Raw genomic sequence first — 15692 nt, forward strand, 5'->3', positions numbered from 1 at the left:
TGTGGAAGATGCGGGAAAAAAAAGGAGAAAATACACTTCATGCAATATGGAGTTGTAAAAAGATCAAGCAATTTTGGTGTTGTACAGTTTTTGGAGATGGAGTGGTGGCAGGTGAAGGCTCTTTTGCGCGGATTTGTTTGATATGACAGCTAAGAATTTAACTCCTTTGGCATTAGAACAATTTCATGCTTGTGCTGGAAAGCTTGGCAGCTGCAAAGTGACTAGCTACATGGGAAACCTATGTGTAAATTGAAAGAAGCGGTGGATGGGACTCTTGAAATGCTAGGGAGATATAAGGAGTGTAATGCCCATGTGAAACCACATAAGATACCTCCATATATTCGATGGATTAAACCCCATTACCCGTTGTTAGTCCTTAATGTTGATGGGGAGGTGAGCAAGGAGGGAAGCCAAAAAGGGGTGGGAGGATTCCTACGTAATTATAATGGAGACTTTATTTTTGGTTTTGCGGGAGAGGGGCTGTTGGGATTGGATGTGCTAGAGAATGAGCTTGTGGCTACTAGAGTGGGCTTGTTGGAGATGCTCTCACGGGGTTATAAACAACTCATCCTTGCTTCTAATTTTATGGAATTTGTGTCTGTGCTATCAAGTCAAGGTGACTGGTGGAGTATTGTGGGGAATGTTTTCACTGACATCCGTTGTTTAATGGAACAAGTAGGCATTGTGAATGTCATCTATCAACCACGACAAGGCAATGCTGTTGCTCATGCATTGACTCAATTTGGCTTGCGACAAGGGCAGTTTTTATATAGGAAGATGCAGCGCTGCCGTGGTTATCGACTTTTTTAGCAAAAGATTGGGAGGGAATGAGTATTTAGTTTTGGTGGGTAGGGGAGAGCTGTGGTACTCTTTTTCCTTGACCGAATTTTCCTCCTTTGGGGGTTTTTAAAGGCAATGTTTTAATGAGGCCACTATCATGCTTGTCCAGTTTTGTTTACGCATATATGAGTTGTATTATGCAATGATTTTTAGTCAATGAAGTATCTTTTCTGATAATAAAAAAATCACTCGTCTTACATTTTCAATTCAAAAGTATCAAGTAACTTTACATAATCAAGGTTTTCTACCAGTCTTTTTCAATTTCTTAATTGATTCAACTAGGTTAATTGATTTAAGCTATAGTTTAAAAAATAATTGGGTCTTTATTGAGTTTCCTCTTTTTAATTTTGAATTGAGTAATTGGGCAAGTTTTTTGTTTTCACAATGAGTGGGCTTTTATTGAGTTTCCTCTTTTTAGTTTTGAATTGAATAATTAGGTAAGTTTTTTTAGATTTACAATAGTTGGTTTGGACCTAACATAATATTTATATATTTTAATTTTTTAAATAATATAGATATGTATATATAGGGTATTATACAAATCAAGGCCCTCCCAATTTAGGGGTTCTAGGCGGCCGCCTTGCCTACTTGTGCTCAAGGCTTCCCTTGCTCTCTCTTACACCATAATGAAACTATAAACCAAAGACGGAAATGTTACCAAAGGGGTCCTCTTTCCCATTCAGATTTTTCTCTTATGCATTTATAAGGGTCAATTATTGCAATGTTTCCTGAATTTATACTGAATTTTACTTTAGTCTCTCAATTCAGTTATTGAATTCTATAGTCCTCATACTTTTACTTGTGTTTTACTTTTACTAATTTATCCTGACTATAAAATAAATAGAAAAGTTGACAGAATTTGACGGCAATGACGAAAGTGAAACACAGGTAAAAGGATAATGGAAACAAACTTGGGATTTAGACAGAATTTCTAAATTGACATACACCAATTCCCGTGTTTGGATTAAAAAAAAAATAGAAATTTAGAAATTCCATGAGGGAAAAAAATGGAATTTAGAGATCATAAATCCCAATTTTAAATTCTATCTAAATAGTTGTCATTTCTAAAAATCGAAGAGAATGAAAGTACAAATATAGGAACCAAAGTAAAACTCGGAACCATTAGACTTACAAAACTAGGGTGTTTAATCGAAGAGTTCGATTCTATTATCACTCAAGCAGGCAGACCAAGTGCCGAAAGTTTATGATGTACTTTAATCTCTTTTTTTTTGTTTTTTGTGTCGGATGGAATATTTTTAATCTAGTTGTATATGATTTCAAAAAATTAGAATCTCTTTACATGGTCTTCTATTCCATTTTTTATGCGATTTCCTTATTTCTCTGGTCTCACAGTTCCTTTCAGATTAGTGTCTTATTTAACTTTTGTTGATATGGAGTACTTAGGGCCATTAGATTAATGTGTGGCCATGATTGTTTTAAATGCAAAAAAGAAAAAACTACAAATATAACAAATGCAAAGGTGCCAACTAGCGTCTAGTCCAGTGGAAAATGCTTTGACTTGCAGATCAGTGATTTCAAATTCGAACTCCCATGATACTTCGGTAGTTAGTGTGTAACAAACCCCCATTCCTTGTAGTTTAGATTATCTAGATTATCGATTGTATTAAAAATAAATAAATGCAGAGCAGCAAACTCTCTTCATCATTGACAATATACGACTAAAATGAAGAGGTTGAGAAAGTCAATAAGGCATTTTCCAAGAAATGTCTCAGTTGGGTGTGTAAAAAGCTATATCGCTATAGCTTAGAATCAAATATGAGGTTGCACCCAGGATTTGATGTTTTATTCGTTTCCCATCCAAAGTGATTTGTAAAAGAAGCCAGAAAAGCATATATATTTGAAAGAAGAAACATGAATGATCCAAGAAAGCTAGGACCTTTTAACATATCATTTTCATTCATATATTTATTTATTCTTGACGCATATTGCAAAAAAAAAAAACAAAAAAACAAAAACAAAAAGATAGAAAACCTACCTTACCTTATCGAGGAAACCAAAGAAGGAAGCTTCCAAGAAAGTCCGCAGCTCCAGAAGGGAAATTGACGAAGCTACCCAATGGAATCGGAGCCTCCCGGGAAAATGCAGAGAAGGATGATCAGATATACTTGAATAAGCATATCTTTGATACCAGATGTCGATAAAGAAGAAGAAGAGCAAAACTTTGATGCAGCAAAAAAGTTTATTTATATTATGTGGAAAGGAGAGCATCAAACTTGTAAAGGGAGAGCATTCAGTTCAGGAGAGAATATATGTGACTGCAAAACGCGTTGATTCGTACATATATGGACTAAGTAATGCTCTTTATCCTTATTTGGAGAAACTGCGATGATTCCATATGAAACAATGGTAATGTAATTTCCATTAGGTTCTATAAGGATGACATATGTGCGTTTCAAATTGAATGGCACATTCATTTAGACTCAGACGAGTAATTTCGAGGAAATTGCGCATGACTTGTCCCACCCTTTTCATTATTGGAAACCAATCATCTCCTTATTATTTTATTTTTGTCTAAATTTGTATATTATATTCGTACGAATATATTTTTGAAAAATACTTTCGTTTTTAGGGCTCGTTGGGGACTACTTTTTTAGGAAGCACTTATACTCTAATCGCTTCTAGCAAAAAAACTTTTATTATAAAAACACTGAGATTTTTCTAAGAAATCCGTATTAGAGTAACTAAGGGGTTGATCGTTGGAAATCATATTTTCCCTAGATCTGTTACGGATGCGGTGGTGGGTGTGGCCTTCGACGACGCTTCTTGAGGTGATGGTGGTAGGGTTCGTCTAGGCTCATGGGCTGTTTTAGGGTTTTGGTTATGTTGGGTTTGTGGGCTTTGTTTAGGCTTATGATTAATTGTGGTGATGTGAGCTATTAGTTTTAGTGCGGCTTTTGTTCGCGTCAGTTGTGTTTTTAGCATGTTAGTTTGTTGCCCTCTTAGGATTGGTATTTTAGATGTCTTGTTGATGTCTTTGATTGTACCGTTGAAGTTTATCTAATGAAGTTTCTATTTGATTAAAAAAAAAGGGGGGGGGGGGTGTTGATAACCATTTAATTTTCAGTTTTTAGTTTTTCATTTTCACTTTTCTTGGGACCTTCATATCCAAAATTCACAAAAAAGCCATACTAATTCCAACAAATTCACCGAAGAATACTACGAATTCTTTGCGACATGCACTTTCATTCTATGATCTCAAATTCATAATTTTACCCCAAAACATTGCTAAAATATGAATATGGTTTGAATACTTTAGGTTAATTGTATTCTTTTCCATAATGAGGTATATATAGAAATTTACAAGAGTGCTTTACAAGGAAATAGATACAGTAATCAATTAGGAGAATATCTCCTAATTATACAAGGATATGTCAGCTATATAAAATAAGGAAGTAAATCACCTAAGTAATAAAGGAAATAAATCTCCTTGATTAATTAGGATAGCTCACGTCAACAAACAATTCATTTTCAAGTTCCACATAAAACCAAAATCAATTACCAAAGAGGTTTTCAATTTTCAAACTAAACTGAAATGGGTTCTAAATTTTGTACAAAGCGTAAAAGTGCTGTTATTTCCACCCACCTGTCCAATTTTCCCACACATTTTATCTTCAAAATTTTAAAGACAAGTTTACCTTTTGTAAGATGAAAATTTACCCCTTTCTCTTTGAAACAGAATATTTCAGAAGGCCAACGCCATTTCCATTTCACTCAACGCCAACAGCGTTTTCCTCGAATCTGAAAAACACGGGGTACAAAATAGACGAAATGGGAATGAATTATTTTCCAACGAAGCTTTTCTTTAACTTCTTCCAATTGGTTCTATGCACTCTTCTTTCACTCCAATTTCGATCTAATTCCAATTATCACTTCTATGAAACCTTACAGAGAGAGGACTGTTTTCCATAGGGACGAAGGGTAGCTTTGGGGAGGTGGGGTTGGGGTGAATTATTTTTTACCTTTTTTTAATTTATAAATATATATATATATATATATATATATATTGGTGGCCATAATATTATATAGGTTTTGCTTGAATTAATAATGAATGGGTATTTTAGGAATTATGGTGGGTGGAAAGATAGGATTATGTTTTTTCAAATTTATATGATGGGTAAAAAGATAAGATGGGTGGGGAAATAGGATATATGGGTGGAAATAGCAGCACTCAAAAGTAATCTTACGTTAACCAAGGTGGTTGGTGTGAGTGGTTCGGCCATCTCATTCCTTAAGAGAGGTCAGGGGTTCGATCCCTGCTCTTGTACGGAGTCACCACTTTGGCTAGCACTTTACCCCTTACGGGCCGACCCGGTGTGAGCGGGAATTAGTCTGGGTTGTGGTTAAGGCTTAAAGATGTCACCCATAGTTGGAGCCCATCCAGGACCACCTCGTGATTCAAAACAAAAAAGAAGAAGTAATCTTACGTTGCACCCTTATAATGAAGAACTTACACTTGGTGGAGTGCAGTATGAGTGCTAACAACTCCCAAAATTGTATGTAACTTTTTAATTTAATTTAATTTAATTTATTTATTTTATATATGAGCGATTTATGAAATATGCTCTCATTAGTAATGGAACTACAACCTTCAGAACGCTAGCCATTGACTTGAAAAAGCTGAAAGACAATAATAATTAAAGGTGATATCCTTTATAACCAAACCAGATAACCAGTAACTGTAGCTAGAAAAGAATCGACTAATTATAGCACGTATCATGCAAATGGTCGGGGGGGGGGGGGACCCTATATGTAAGAGATTGATTGACAAATCACTTTAATTAAAGGGCTTATGGACAGATAAGCATCCTGTCATCCGGCCGAAAGCATGCGTGTCATGCATGCACGTTTAAAGGTTTTCTTTTGTTGTTTTCCTTTGATTTTGTTTGTCCATGACTGTAAGAGAATATAACAAGTTCATTTTTCCGGGTGCTATATGAGTGCTTTATGGATTCTCTTTATGTTTTTCAGTTCGGGTGAGTTGCGTCTTTAAGATGTAAAATTATTTTTACTCATTGTCTCGGAGTAGTGGTATTTATGGTTTGCAAGAGTCCTTTAGGAGGCTATATTCTTTGAAATGCCCTTTTATTAATGAAATTTGATGCGACTATTAAAAAAAAGAGTGGAAAATGAATAGTGAAGTTCTTTCGGTGTATATTAGTTTTATTTTCCATGAAAGTTGATTAAGTCGCTCCACATATGACAGATGTTTAAAAATGAATATGAAGTATTCAATACACGCACTATCAATGTCTCTATTCTAAGAAAGTAGGGGAAAAGGAAAAATAAAAATAATGTCATTGAAATTTCTTGGTAATATGCTAATGACATATGCATATATATATATATATATATATATATATATATATTATATGTATAGTGGAGTGGCATTTTTCTACACGTTAACATACTTGGAAATCTTCACAGAATAATTAACTAGTTTTAGGGTTCACCACTACTTGGCAAGGGGAGCACAAATAGGGTTTAGGAATGAATTCGATGAGTATTAAGACCATTGACAAAATTAATATTAAATGAGTCGGATAACGATTGACTAGAACGAAACAAGATCAAGACATATACACGGAAACAAATGACTAGCAAGGAACTGTCACCCTTAAGATGTAGGGCAAGAAGTCAGTAGCTTCCCTGACAAATCTGGATCGACATTATGGCTCTCATTATCTAGAATGAAAGTTTTTTCTTGCGTGCTCCACGGGTACCCCAAAGACCCCGGCAACCACTTATATATATGCTTCTTTCTTTTCTATGAATCTACTTGATGATTATTTGTATGCATGCTAGGGAAAGAGTACTGGCCACACAATATTGGGTCGTCCTTATTGTTTTCTTCTTTTCCACCAAAAAACTCGTGAAGATATGGACTATATGGCATGAACAGAAAGCTGTGGTACATACCTACTGGATCTGCATGTGCACCGCCTAATTGATTCAGATTTTAGAAGAGACTAGTGCCAGCCAGCTGCTGTTATCAATTAAAATCTACCTTGTCGTTCAAAGTTTCAACAGAATAATTAGAAAACAGGGCAGTGTTTAGATTGAAAACTTTTTCCCCTAAAATTCGTTAGGTTTAGATTGTTGGAGAAGTTTACCTACTTCGGAACATGACACCACAAGAAAAAAAACATTTTCCGCAACCGAATTTTCAGCGACCAACCAAATACGCAATTTGGTCACCAAAGGTTTTCGTCGGAGGGTGACACCTTTTTCCTTCTCATCTCAAAGCTTTCACAAAATGAGACGGAATGAAATCATATTGAATATTCTCCATTTCGTTTTAAGTTATCCCATTTCAATACGACAATTAAAAGCCAACAGTCGATAGTTAAGTGACATTAACTATTCAAACTCCAATACAAGGCCCTTCCCAATCCTTTTGTTGTTTTCAGTAAGTCATTTTAGACTGGAATTAACGGGTCAACATGTAAGAAGTCAACCTGGAGCAGTATTCTAATAAATAAATAAAGAAATAGAGGAGATATGGATGAGATCTTTGGTTTGGATCAAAGGTTAGTTAGCAAGCTGGTCGACTCCACGTACAAGCACGGTGTCCAACACGTGTTGATGTTGCTATTTGTGTTACAGAAAGTGCCAGACCAACGAGCCTTGAGGTCAAGTCAAAGTCCACACATGAGACTTTTTGTCAAGAACAGAAGGGGAAGAAAATGGGACATAAAAGATAAGATCATTAATATTATAGACCCACAGTATGGCAAAACAATTTTATAGATAATGTTTGTATGTAAAAATTCAAATTCTTTTACACATTTAATGTCTCAACGTGTTGTAAGTTGTAACCCCTTCGATCAAACAACAAATTTTAAATAATTCCAAAGCGAAATCAAGGGAGATGTCAAATGAAAAATGTTAAATTTGAATTTGATGGCTTATGTGGTAATTTGAAACTTTGGAAAAAATTTAACTTCACCCGAAATATCAAATATCATATTATTTTATTATATTTTTAAAAGTAAATGAGACCCATATGATGCATAAAGTTTTAAAGACAGTAAATGATAGTGGGGTTCATGATTAAAATAATAATTGACATGAAGTTTTTAAATATGTTATTTTTGACATATCTCTTTTATCCTTCAAATTCATGTAGGATTTGACTACTCGGTTGGAGCAATTTTAATCTTCAATTTTTGTCATTTAATGTCCATGTGGCAAAATGACAAATTAGTTGAAGATGCTCTATGCCCTTGCTAGGTTTCTCTACTTCGACCAACAACTATTTTTGGTCGTCTCTTCTTTCATTTTGTGATTCCATGATAAGATTGTTACTTTTAGGTACAAAACCACTTTTTAAGAAAAGATGTTAGAGGTTTTAATTTTAACTCTCGAATTTTGAATAAAAAAAACTCTATAGTTAAAACTTCAAAATCTACCCTAACTCGAGAGTTAAAACCTTAAACTTTAAGCAAAAAATATGTGCCCGCCTACCGGTGAGAGGAAAAAAATCAAACAGTTACATTTGGATAAGATTATGACATCAACACATATTAGAGCATCATCAACAACCTCTTCCACAACTTTGGAATGCTAAAATAATTGAGTCATATCAATAAAACTCTCTCTAATAGACTTGTTAAGCTCAGTCACCAAAGCTACAACTCATTTGTGTCTCTTTAGAACTACTAAGTTGACCTTGGATTTTCAAAACATTTATTTTACTTTGGAAGAACAATAAACTTGCACTTTTTCTTTTCAGATAATAAATACATAGACTTTCTTCACTTGTTTTTGTTTTTTTTCATATAAATAAATATTTTAATAAATATTGCATTAATTGAATTGAAAAGTTTGCTAGGGTACAAATTATTAAGGTCGTAAACAAATTTTTTCAAATTACCACATAAGTCAACGAACTCCAATTTAAAGAGTTAATTTGCTACTATTGTTGGAGATGCTTTTATAATACCAAAAACTTATGTTTAAAAATTACATTAAAAAATGTCTAAACATCTTTCCATATAAGCCCATCAAAACTCTGTTTTGTATTTAAAAATTACTGTTATGAGGAAAAAAAAGAACCATTGACTTCAACAGTTCTTGCATTATATGTTGTTTCAATTTCCTTATCATTTCTATGTAGGTGATGTTCCTCAATTTTTCTCTCTTTCTTCTTGAAAATTGCAATGCTAATATTAATTTTTTACCACGTCATTTCCAAATAATGAAAGCCAAAAATTCATCCACCTCAGCTTCTGCAAACATGTGGGTTTGATTACATCTATGAGATATTTAGTCAAATATCCATTATTAGCACTAAAACTATAAATAAACCCTACACCATTTAATTTCTATAAACAAACCCAAAAAACACCCAAAAAATAACAATTGGCCCTATTGAATTTAATTTTGATTATTAAATTACTTTGATGCCCTATTGAATATTTTGGGCTTTTTTTATATGTTTTGGGTTGGGTTTGTTTTAAGAAATCAATGACAGTTTTGTAATTTAAAATAAGTTAAAAGCCTCTTTGTTATGTTGTAAATGGGCTTTGGGTGTGTTTATAAAGTCCAATTCATATAGGGTATTTTTATAATTTGGGCTCCTATATTGGGTATAATAGTGAATCTCCCTAAATCTATGGGCCATTAAATATTGGAAAGATATTTGTAAAAAATCAAGTGGCATGATTCTGGCTTGATATTTGTAAAAAATCAAGTGGTATGATTCTGACTTGATATTTGTAAAAAATCAAGTGGCATGATTCGGTGTTTATATTCTTTGAGTAGGATGTTCACTTTTTCTAGGTTATTAGTCTCAGATTGATTAGCTGCTAGGATTTTAAGTTTTAAGTCTCAAAATTTGAAATCTAAGTTCTGAATGGACATTCTATACGTCAATGGGGTCTAGCCTAGTGGAAAATGGCCTGACTTGTAGACCAGTGGTCTCAAGTTCAAACTCTCATGATACCTTGATTGTTTGTGTGTGTGAGAAACCTTCATCTCCTTATAGTTTAAACTATCACTAATATGTTCATGTTTTATCTCTGGCCTCGAATGTCGATCTCAATTTACCCCATGGAATTCAAATTTTCCCACTTAACCCTCTAGATCTTTACTTCATGTTCCACTTTGCCTCATTTCATCAATTTCGTTAGCTTGTTGACGTGGCATGAGCCCACTTGTATTTGTCACATATTACCACATACACAAAAGTCAAATTTTCTTTTGTTTTTTCCAAAGTTAGGAAAGAGAAAGAGGAAAACTCACTCACACGGGTATCATTGAGGCTTGAACCCATGACCAGTTGGGAGCACATCAAAAACATTAGCCAATCTAATTAGCACCTCATTAATACTTGTTAAAAACACAATTCATGAATCATGTCCCACCAGAGTGATGGTTTGGGTTGGGCGTGCTAAGGAAAAAAATCCAAAGTCTCACATGGAATTCTAGGTGGTGAAGGAGAGAAAGAGAATGATGTTTGGGCAAGGGGTGGTTATTTGGGTTTTAATAGCAGAAATTATTAAAATGTTCATGCCATGTCAGTAAATTAACAGATTTGTTAATGAGGTTGACTAAATGAGGCAAAGTGAGACACATAGTAAACTTCTAGAGTGTTAAGTGAGAAAACTTGAGTTCCATGGGATAAATTGAGATCGACATTTGAGTCGATAGGGTAAACCAGAAATTAGGCCTAAAAAAATACACATACATTATCCCTTATTTGGACTTTAAAATCCAAAAGACGAGCCTACTTTAGGATGTCAAGTGAAATCTACTTCGACCAACAACTATATTTTGTCGTCTCTTTTTTTTATTTTGTGATTCCACGATAAGATTGTTACTTTTAGGTACAAAATCACTTTTTAAGAAAAGATAGAGGTTTTAATTTTAATTCTCGAATTTTGAATAAAAAAAACTCTAAAGTTAAAACTTCAAAATCTACTCTAACTTGAGAGTTAAAAACTTAAAATTTAAGCAAGAAATATGTACCAGCCTACCGGTGAGAGGAAAAATCAAACAGTTACATATGGATAAGATTATGACAGCAATTAATTTTGTTTGCCTTTTGCTTTTATCATCTTGCTTACTAAATTCGCATAGACTATCGAATTCAGCTGGGACATTTTTATCGATAATGTTAGAACTTGCTGTCATGATTTAAACCTTTTTATTTTTTCTGTGTCTTGATCTCTTAGCTTTGTGACATAGATCTTGCACCAATTCATCACGACCTTGGCAAAAATTTGTCAAAGCCCCACGCGGCAGAACCATCTATAGAAGAGTGGTTGAGCTGCTTCTCTTAACAACTATGACTGGCCACCACAAAATTATACCAACAAAACATTATCAAACTCTAAAACCATCGTAGATGTGTAGGTGTGTGTTCGTGTTCAAATGCTTAAGAAATCTTAAAAGGAAAACTAAGCTAGATTTAGAAGGGAATGTGTAAGCTCCAAGCAGCTTGAAACTTAAAACAATTACAGGTCATGCTTAACACATAATTTCCCAGCTTACTTTGGGCTTAATATTACAAAGGCAAAAAGTTACTTTTAGTCTACTTCGGCATGTTTTCCACTTCGGTCACCGTGCTTTCAATGTTGGTAGTTTGATCCTTATAGTTTGATATCCGTTACAAGTTAAGGACATCCAAATTTCTGTCCAGTTTCGTGACAGAATAAGCATGTATTATTTTGGACGGAATTGAACGAAAATTTGGACGTACGTGTCCTTGAATTGATATCAAACTATAAGGGTGAAATTGCTAGAATTGAAACCACAATAACCAAAGTGAAAAATTCGACAAACTACATGGACCAAAAATGAATTTTATTTCCCATTACAAAACAACCAAACAACACTGAAAATTCTAAAAGGAAACTCACATCCCTTTCTTGATATTCAAGCCAAGGCATTTAAAGTGGGTAAAAAAGTCCTCCCTAGTACCTACAAAAGCATCTTTTATGCCTCAAATTTCCAAGGTTTGGCTTGAACTGAAAGCAAGGGATACGTAGAATGTACAAGAAATTTCCTCTTTTTCTGTTTTTCGAAAAGCCAAAGTATCATTTAAATGCTTTTGACAAACTAAAGCAATAAGTATTCTGTCAATATTCAATGACTTATTTATGGATATGCCCCATGTGCTTTCAAAATAGTCTCAGATTACCACATGTTCTTTGAAATATCTCAATATACCACCTATACTTTCAATAAGTGTCTTACGTTAGCTATTCTGTCATATTTGAGAAAAGTTCCGTTAGCTGATGTGGTCTCCACTTCCTTTCAATCTCTTAACAAGGGAGATGAAGGATTAGTAAGGTTGAGAAAATGAGGAATTTGGGAGAAGAATGTTAGGTTGAGGGAATTTCATATTTGGGAGAAAATGGGGAATTTGATTTGGGGATTATCAAATTCCCCCTTTTCTCTCAAATCCCTCATTTTCTCCCAAATCTGAACCTCCAGATTCTCAAATATGAAATTCCCTCAACCTAACCTTCTTCTCCCAAATTCCCCATTTTCTCCCAAATTCTCCCTTTTCTCAACCTGACTAACCCTTCATCTCCCTTGTTAAGAGATTGAAAAGAAGTGGAGGCCACATCAGCTAACGGAATTTCACTCAAATCTGACGGATTAGCTAATGTGAGACACTTATTGAAAGTATAAGTGGTATATTGAGATATTTCAAAAAACATGTGATAGTCTGAGACTGTTTTGAAAGCATAGGGGCATATCCATAAATAAGCCATATTCAATACCTTGTCTGAATGCTCAAATGCAATCTCCATGATTTATCAAATGCAATATCCATGATTTGATGCAATCTTTATAAAAGTTACTGTTGCCTTTTCCCTTTGTCAAAAGCTTACAGCATATCTGAAAACTACAAGAAAAGTAATTAAATACTGATTATCAACTATTAAAGAATTTGATTGAGAAAAATTTATTATCAAAGCCTTTGCGATATTTCATGCTTGAAGTAAAGTAAGAGAACTTGGGTAAGGAATGTTTTGCGTTTGCTTTACTGAAAAAAGACTGAAGGTTCATGAATTCATGTCTAAACCCCTATTTCTTATTCACCCCAAAAATAAATAAATCAAAGTTCTCTAAATTCAAGCTTGAAGCCATGAACCTTCGACAGTCTTTTGTTTTTTTGTCAGTCGCTAGGGAGGGGGAGAGGGGAGAATTATATTAGTTTGCCTCAGGAGCCTGGGTGCATTTGGTGGGAGGAAGAGTTTGATCAACTTGTAGTGCCACCCCATATGATTTGAGAGTCTTTTCAGTAAAGCAAATATGTGAAGGCTGTAGAGAGCGTAGACCATGCTATGCCACACAATGGGTTTTTGACAAGTTCTATATAGACATTTATTAAAGCCAAAGCCATCAAATTTAAGCACTGGGGTCCAATTTGGGCCTACAGACGATTTGGGTCCAAGAACTGCACCACAAAACTTTTTTTCTGTGGCGTAGTTACTACAACCATTGCCCACATCCCCGATATCACGAGACTCTTGTTTTTGACTCTTGTAATTTACTTCATAAACTAAAGCTGAATAAATATTCGAAATATATTACTTCCTATTGCCAATTGGTTTCAGGGATACTCGGATTCTATTGGATCGGGTTAGCATCAGGCAAACTCTCCCTTTTCTTTTTTCCTTTGTTGGGTAAACAAACATCAGCAAGAAAAAGAAAAGTGCAGTTTTCAACATTGCAAACACAAGTCAATATATGCAGCCCAGCACACGAACTAAACTTTTTTTTGTTTCTTCTTATGCTTATAGCAAGACTTAAATGTAGGTTCTGCCACTCATTCATTCCGCCACGATGCCATTTGAGATGCTAGAGCTTATGAGCACACACGTACAACATTTCGATAAAACAAGCAACTAGATCGATAGCTAAGCCCTCCTCCAGAACATAGAAGCATTCTTAGTTCTGCTAATGTTACCATTATAGAATCTTAATGCTGGTAAATGGTAATGTAAAAAATGTTGCACGATCATGTGAGCCATATGAGCATCCTTAGTTCTGGTAAATATCAGAACCGTCATCTTGCAGCTTCATCTGCAATCTCCAGTGACAGAAAATGATACTTCTAAACATTTGCTCTTCCCACCGGCATGAAATCCATCACCGTAGTCGCAGGAGAAATGGCACCACCACATGCTACAAACGTCGATTCTGCACAGGAGAGATGGCACTTGTTTAACTCTCTTGCATGCAGAACTGGAAGACGAAAGCACTGCATGAATATTGCAGCAACGAGTAAAACAGTACACTCAAAACTTGTGTGGGTTGAGATTTTTCTCTTTCTGTGCTCTATATATATAGAAAGAAAGATCTTTTCTAGACAAGGCAAAGCTAAGTGAAAAAAACAAAAGCCTTTTTAGTAATTGGTTGCTTTTTCTTTGTATTTGGTTTTGCTTTCGATAGTTGTTTTCCATTTCTCAATCATTTTTTCTAAACTTTGTCAATGGTGCGGCGCTCATCACATCATCGTTGAAAATGAGTAGCAACATGATTATTGTTTCAACTCCACTAATAGCGGTGGAATGCAACAATAATGCAACAATAATGATTCAGAATTCTAACCTTATACACAGAACTAGACCTCTTGATTGGGCCAATGCAAGCTTTCAGCTTGCCCATTAGTGATGCACACCTCTTCATACAAAAATGAATCTTCCTTTCTGCTTAGGGAGACTCTAGAGAACTTAACTGCACCAGCAAGATCAGTCCGGCATCTATTTTGATTCACTTGGGTGGTCCATTGGTAAACATTAAAAACAGTTCATTTCAAATATAATCATATGCATTTTGCCTACAAAATTAGTTGCTATGCCGTTTTCTGGACACACCTATTTTAATCTTTTCCTTTTCTAATCTTGCTGCCCCTGTTCGCTCCATACCGAAAATGGAAGGCAACAAAAAAGATTATCATACGCCAGTCCTCCCCTAATTAGCCATTAACAAGATGATGAGAACAAATATCATGCTAGTGAATCTTGAAGAACCAAAAACGAATGTCAATCTCAATTTACCTCATGGAACTCAAATTTTCCCACTTAATGCTCTAGAACCTTACTTCATGTCCTACTTTGCCTCGTTTCGTCAAGTTCGTTAATTTGCTAATGTGGCATGAGCCCACTTATTTGTTGTATTTGTCACACATTACCACATACACAAAAGTCAATTTTTATTTTTATTTTGTTTTTGCTAAAGTTAGAAAGGGGGAAGGGGAAAACTCACACACGGGTACCATTGAGGCTTGAACTCATGATCAGTTGGGAGCACACCAAAGACATGGGCCAATCTAACTAACATCCCATTAATACTTGTTAAAAACACAATTCATGAATCATGTCCCACCTGAGTGGTGGTTTGGGTTGGGCGTGCTGAGGAAAAAAATCCAAGTCTCAAATAGAATTCAAGGTGGTGAAGGATAGAGAGAGAATGATGTTTGGTCAGGGGTGGTTGTTTGGGTTTTAATAGCTGAAATTATTAAAATGTTTATGTCATGTCAGCAAGTTTAACAGATTTGTTAACAGAGTTGACGAAATGAAGCTAAGTGGGATACAGAGTAACGTTCTAGTGTGTTAAGTGAGAAAAATTGAATTCCATAGGGTAAACTGAGATCAACATTTGAGTCAACACTTGGGTCCAATTTGGGCCTACAGACTATTTGGGTCTGTTGACTGCATGTCCCACAAAAGTTAGGGAGCACTGGTACTTCCCTTTCCGCCCTTTCCTAAACCCACTATGTATCTTTCTTTTCCCATATTTATAATATTGTCCATATATTCTTTTTAAAAAGTAAAGAATATGCATATGAAGTTCTATGTTCGAATCCCCTT

The 15692-nt window shown here is 34.9% G+C and overlaps 1 protein-coding gene across 1 annotated transcript; it reads left to right on the forward strand.

The window, feature by feature from the left end:
- Positions 1–240: 240 nt before the first annotated feature.
- On the forward strand, positions 241–810 carry LOC148297186 (uncharacterized). Its single transcript, XM_088247442.1, has one exon. It carries the CDS (start codon positions 241–243, stop codon positions 808–810), a length of 570 nt encoding a protein of 189 aa, XP_088103568.1.
- Positions 811–15692: the final 14882 nt, after the last annotated feature.

The sequence above is a fragment of the Prunus avium genome, chromosome 1, assembly GCF_965620075.1.
Source record: "Prunus avium chromosome 1, drPruAviu1.hap1.1, whole genome shotgun sequence".
Taxonomy (NCBI): domain Eukaryota; kingdom Viridiplantae; phylum Streptophyta; class Magnoliopsida; order Rosales; family Rosaceae; genus Prunus; species Prunus avium.